At 48.3% G+C, this 6,000-nt stretch overlaps 1 protein-coding gene across 1 annotated transcript in view; it reads right to left on the bottom strand.

Moving 5' to 3' along the window:
• Positions 1-582: 582 nt before the first annotated feature.
• The window catches only part of bcl9l (bcl9 like), a 98,509-nt gene continuing 93,091 nt past the window's right edge, over positions 583-6,000 (bottom strand). The window contains 2 exon segments of the mRNA XM_046314026.1: positions 583-2,363; positions 2,666-2,920. Coding sequence (XP_046169982.1) covers positions 1,177-2,363; positions 2,666-2,920 — 1,442 coding nt within the window. The 3' untranslated portion in view covers positions 583-1,176.

The raw sequence follows: 6,000 nt of genomic DNA, 5'->3' as shown, positions 1-6,000 counted from the left end.
GGGTCTGGAAGTATAAACTACTATATCTAGAGTATAAACTACTGTGTCTAAAGTATAAACTACTGGGTCTAGAAGTATAAACTACTATATCTAGAGTATAAACTACTGTGTCTAGAAGTATAAACTACTGTGTCTAAAGTATAAACTACTGTGTCTAGAAGTATAAACTACTGGGTCCAAAGTATAAACTACTGTGTCTAAAGTATAAACTACTGTGTCTAGAAGTATAAACTACTGGGTCTACAAGAATAAACTACTGTGTCTAGAAGTATAAACTACTGTGTCTAGAAGTATAAACTACTGGGTCTACAAGAATAAACTACTGTTCTAGAAGTATAAACTACTGTGTCTAGAAGTATAAACTACTGGGTCTACAAGAATAAACTACTGTGTCTAGAAGTATAAACTACTGTGTCTAGAAGTATTAACTACTGGGTCTAGAAGTATAAACTACTGGGTCTAGAAGTATAAACTACTGGGTCTACAAGAATAAACTACTGTGTCTCGAAGAAGAGAAGTATGAACTGCTGTCTGAAGTATCAAATACATAAAAGGTCAATGACTCCAACACAGTGACATGGATAGAGTTCAGTATTCTTTCATTTTTTTGACTTCTATTAAAACACAGTTATACAGAACATTTGCAAACAATCATCACAAATTGCATCTTATATACAGCAACTATATATATATATATATATATCAGATATATATATATATATATATCATATATATTTATATATTCCAGTTTGGTAGCCGGAGGAGAAAAATAATCAATGATATCAAACATATATAAACCGATAGGCCTCACAACCGTAAACCTCGTCCAAAACAAATACAGTCATCTGGGAAAGGCTCCATATTTTACAGACATTGTAGAAAATGGCTTCTTTATTAAACCATTGTCATGACAGCTCTTCAATATTATTTAATTTTTTAAAATCAGTTTTTACTCCAAACAATATGAAGATTATCAATGGATGTTTAACCATTCGAAGCAATAATAACAGTATTAACATTGATGAAAACATATGAGACAATGGAAAAACACCCTATTGAAAAGAAGGTTTTTACAGTAATTCTGCATCCCAAACACACTATGTAGTGAATAGGGGGCCATTTTGACCACAGACATGTAGCAGGAGGCTGTTGGATCAGGAGGATCAGCAGGGCATGTTAGCCAGGGCCGTAGCCTAGGGGACTGTCCAGGGACATACCTCTCTGTCTGAGTGGCCCCTGGGAGCCAGGGCCCATGCCGGGGCCCATCATCCCACCCTGGGGGTGTGGGGGGCCCGGTCCCATCATGGGGCCATGAGGGGACATGAGGGATCCCCCCTGCTGGCCGAATGGGTCCCCAGGGAGGCCCATACTTCTCTGCTTAGCCTGCATCAGCATGAGGTTCTGCTGGGCCATTAGGCTGTGTTGTTGGGAAGACATCATGGATGGGTGGGGCTGGGGGCCAAGGTGGCCGCCGTGGAGGAGGCTGTTCGCCATCATGGCCTGCTGTTGAAGCTGTTGCTGGGTGGGGCCTGGCCCCATACCTGTCCTCCCCATCATGTGTCCAGGATGCATCATGTGACCACCCGGACCCCCCATTCCCCGGGATCCCCCCTGGGGCATCCCCGCCATACCATGTCTACCTATCCCGCAGTGGGAGGGGTGGGGGGGCAGCTGCTGTTCTGCCATCATGTTCTGCAGGTTAGCAATGTGGGGGTTTGAGGAGGGGGCATTGCTGTGAGGGCCAGGGGCAGAGAGCTGTTTCAGGAGCTGTGGAGGAGGGGGGCCAGGGCCCTGGGAGCCAGGCTGGCCCTGGTGGGGGTTAGGGTGGTTCCCCTGGCCCTGCTGAACCCCGGACATGCCCTCTGCCTTGGGGAAATACTGCAGGGTGGAGGAGGGCTTGTCGGAGGGGATGATACGAGACAGGTCGAACTCCGGGATGCCAGAGTGGGTCGGTCGGATGACGTCACTCAGGTCGGGGCCGTCGGGGCCCAAAAAGGAGTCCGAGGGGTGGGGGCCGCGCTGGTGGGGGTGGGACATGCCCTTACTGAGCATGTGCTGCAGCTGCTGGGGGGGGAGAACATCTTCTGGGTTCTGTTGGGAGAACTGGGGTGGCATACCGCCCAGAGGGGAGTGCATGGGGCCTCCGTGAGAGGGGTGCTGCATGCGAGGGAACCCTCCCATCTGGTTTTGGGGGTGCATGGGGGACAAGCTGTACCCCATCCTGTCCAGGGGTCCTCCTCCGGCGCCCATCATGGCAGGGTTCATACCGTTCAGGCCCATTGGGTTGGGGGACAGCTGGCCACTGTGGGGCCCAATGGAACTCTGGGACAGCAGCATAGAGCCCTGATGGTTCCCTGGGTTACCTGATAGTAGACAGAGAGACAGAGAGAGAGACAGTGACAAACAAACAGACAGAGAGAGGATCACTATTTACTAAACAGGACCATTCATCAAATAACAATAACATGTAAATGAACATGCCCAATTTTATCACAAAATGTTATATCTGATATGTATTAAGAGACAATTAAAATAAAATATTAGTAAAATATTATTTGCTCTCTCACACATCATGGAAATACAGAAAGATTGTTATACAAAAATGGTAGATTTAATCAAATATGGGTTACGTCTTGACTTTGACCAAGACAAGTGGTCAGCGTACCTCCGATGTTGACTCCGGACAGCAGAGGGCGATCTGGCATCATCTCGTCATCGGAGGTGGCAATGGTCTTGATAGCGTCGTGGTAGAGTGGGGTGGAGCTAGGCATGGCATACTTGGACATCTGTGACATAATGAGGGAGAGTGGGTTCTGAGTAGGAGGGTTGTCTGGCGATGAGGTGAAGGGCATGCTGGGAGCCATGGAACCAGGCTGGCTGATAGGGGTGGAGTTAGAACTCCTGGGGGGTAGTGATGGTCCTATCAGGGATGGACAAGACCAAGATCAATCAAACAATCAAGAAAACCAAAAAACAGAGAAAGATCTTTAGTATCCAAAAATATCGATTTAGTTTTCAACGCAACATGCAGATTAAATATTTTATTATTTTATTTTTTATGTATTTTCCATATAAAGTCATCTATGCTTTAAGTTGATTGAAGAATCATTTATTTGTTAGATATAAGAAGAATAAACATTTTTTGTTGCACCACATCCCTGGATGTCATTGAATGTTTGGCCGTTTGGAAACCTTGAGTGTGGACTGTATGCGTACCAAACAACCCCGCTTCAGGCTAGGGCAGTGGCTATGGTAAAGACGAAAGGAAGCCACTACAACCCTGCTTCAGGCTTGGGCAGTGGCTATGGTAAAGACGAAAGGAAGCCACTACAACCCTGCTTCAGGCTTGGGCAGTGGCTATGGTAAAGACGAAAGGAAGCCACTACAACCCTGCTTCAGGCTTGGGCAGTGGCTATGGTAAAGACGAAAGGAAGCCACTACAACCCTGCTTCAGGCTTGGGCAGTGGCTATGGTAAAGACTAAAGGAAGCCACTACAACCCCGCTTCAGGCTTGGGCAGTGGCTATGGTAAAGACGAAAGGAAGCCACTACAACCCCGCTTCAGGCTTGGGCAGTGGCTATGGTAAAGACTAAAGGAAGCCACTACAACCCTGCTTCAGGCTTGGGCAGTGGCTATGGTAAAGACTAAAGGAAGCCACTACAACCCCGCTTCAGGCTTGGGCAGTGGCTATGGTAAAGACGAAAGGAAGCCACTACAACCCCGCTTCAGGCTTGGGCAGTGGCTATGGTAAAGACTAAAGGAAGCCACTACAGGCTTGGGCAGTGGCTATGGTAAAGACGAAAGGAAGCCACTACAACCCCGCTTCAGGCTTGGGCAGTGGCTATGGTAAAGACATAAGGAAGCCACTACAGGCTTGGGCAGTGGCTATGGTAAAGACTAAAGGAAGCCACTACAGGTGGTATCTGAGTAATTGAGTGATATCTGCTAACCAGACCTCTCATTAAGCGATGGTCAGACGATGGTCTTGTATTGCTAAAGAATTCAGATGGTTAGTCATTCATTAACACTCTGTTACAAAGTTACAATTCTGTTAAAATGGTTTGAATTGTATTTTTTTTTGTAAAAGATCTACACAAAATGCTCTGTAATGTCAAAATGGAAGAACCTTGATTAGATAAGTATTTAGAATACATGTTAGAAACACCTTTAGCATTAATTACAGCTGTTGAGTATTTGTATTTATTATGGATCCCCATTAGTTCCTGTCAAGGCAGCAGCTACTCTTCCTGGGGTTTATTATGGATCCCCATTAGTTCCTGCCAAGGCAGCAGCTACTCTTCCTGGGGTTTATTATGGATCCCCATTAGTTCCTGCCAAGGCAGCAGCTACTCTTCCTGGGGTTTATTATGGATCCCCATTAGTTCCTGTCAAGGCAGCAGCTACTCTTCCTGGGGTTTATTATGGATCCCCATTAGTTCCTGTCAAGGCAGCAGCTACTCTTCCTGGGGTTTATTATGGATCCCCGTTAGTTCCTGTCAAGGCAGCAGCTACTCTTCCTGGGGTTTATTATGGATCCCCATTAGTTCCTGCCAAGGCAGCAGCTACTCTTCCTGGGGTTTATTATGGATCCCCGTTAGTTCCTGCCAAGGCAGCAGCTACTCTTCCTGGGGTTTATTATGGATCCCCATTAGTTCCTGCCAAGGCAGCAGCTACTCTTCCTGGGGTTTATTATGGATCCCCATTAGTTCCTGTCAAGGCAGCAGCTACTCTTCCTGGGGTCCAGCAACATTAAGGCAGTTTTACATCATTTTAAAACATTACAATACATTCACAACACACTGTGTGCCCCCGTGCTGCCCTGGTCCGAGACAGCCGTGCTGCCCTGGTCCGAGACAGCCGTGCTGCCCTGGTCCGAGACAGCCGTGCTGCCCTGGTCCGAGACAGCCGTGCTGCCCTGGTGTGAGACAGCCGTGCTGCCCTGGTCGAGACGGCCGTGATGCCCTGGTCCGAGATGGCCGTGATGCCCTGGTCCGAGACGGCCGTGATGCCCTGGTCCGAGACGGCCATGATGCCCTGGTCCGAGACGGCCGTGCTGCCCTGGTCCGAGACAGCCGTGCTGCCCTGGTCCGAGACGGCCGTGATGCCCTGGTCCGAGACGGCCGTGATGCCCTGGTCCGAGACAGCCGTGCTGCCCTGGTCTGAGCCAAATGTAATTTTCCTGTCCTTTTTTGTGGCACCTGACCACATGACTGAACAGTAGTCCAGGTGGGACAAAACTAGGGCCTGTAGGACCTGCCTTGTTGATAGTGTTGTTAAGAAGGTAGAAACTAGGGCCTGTAGGACCTGCCTTGTTGATAGTGTTGTTAAGAAGGTAGAAACTAGGGCCTGTAGGACCTGCCTTGTTGATAGTGTTGTTAAGAAGGTAGAAAGGGTTACTCCATCCAGGGTTACTCCATCCAGGGTCACACCGTCCAGGGTTACTCCATCCAGGGTTACTCCGTCCAGGGTTACTCCGTCCAGGGTTACTCCATCCAGGGTTACTCCGTCCAGGGTTACTCCGTCCAGGGTTACTCCGTCCAGGGATACACCGTCCAGGGTTACTCCGTCCAGGGTTACTCCATCCAGGGTTACTCCGTCCAGGGTTACTCCGTCCAGGGATACACCATCCAGGGTTACACCGTCCAGGGTTACTCCGTCCAGGGTTACTCCGTCCAGGGTTACACCGTCCAGGGATACTCCATCCAGGGATACTCCATCCAGGGTTACTCCATCCAGGGTTACTCCATCCAGGGTTACTCCATCCAGGGATACTCCATCCAGGGTTACTCCATCCAGGGATACTCCATCCAGGGATACTCCATCCAGGGATACTCCATCCAGGGTTACTCCGTCCAGGGTTACTCCGTCCAGGGTTACTCCGTCCAGGGTTACTCCAACCAGTTTAGTCACGTCAACTTGCTCAATTTCCATGTTATTTATGACAAGATTTAGTTGAGGTTTAGTGAATGATTTGTCCCAAATACAATGCTTTTAGTATTA

Source organism: Oncorhynchus gorbuscha, linkage group LG19 (genome assembly GCF_021184085.1).
Source record: "Oncorhynchus gorbuscha isolate QuinsamMale2020 ecotype Even-year linkage group LG19, OgorEven_v1.0, whole genome shotgun sequence".
Classification (NCBI taxonomy): Eukaryota; Metazoa; Chordata; class Actinopteri; order Salmoniformes; family Salmonidae; genus Oncorhynchus; species Oncorhynchus gorbuscha.
Note: the sequence above shows the minus strand (reverse complement) of the source record. Positions and strands in the feature narration are given on the sequence as shown.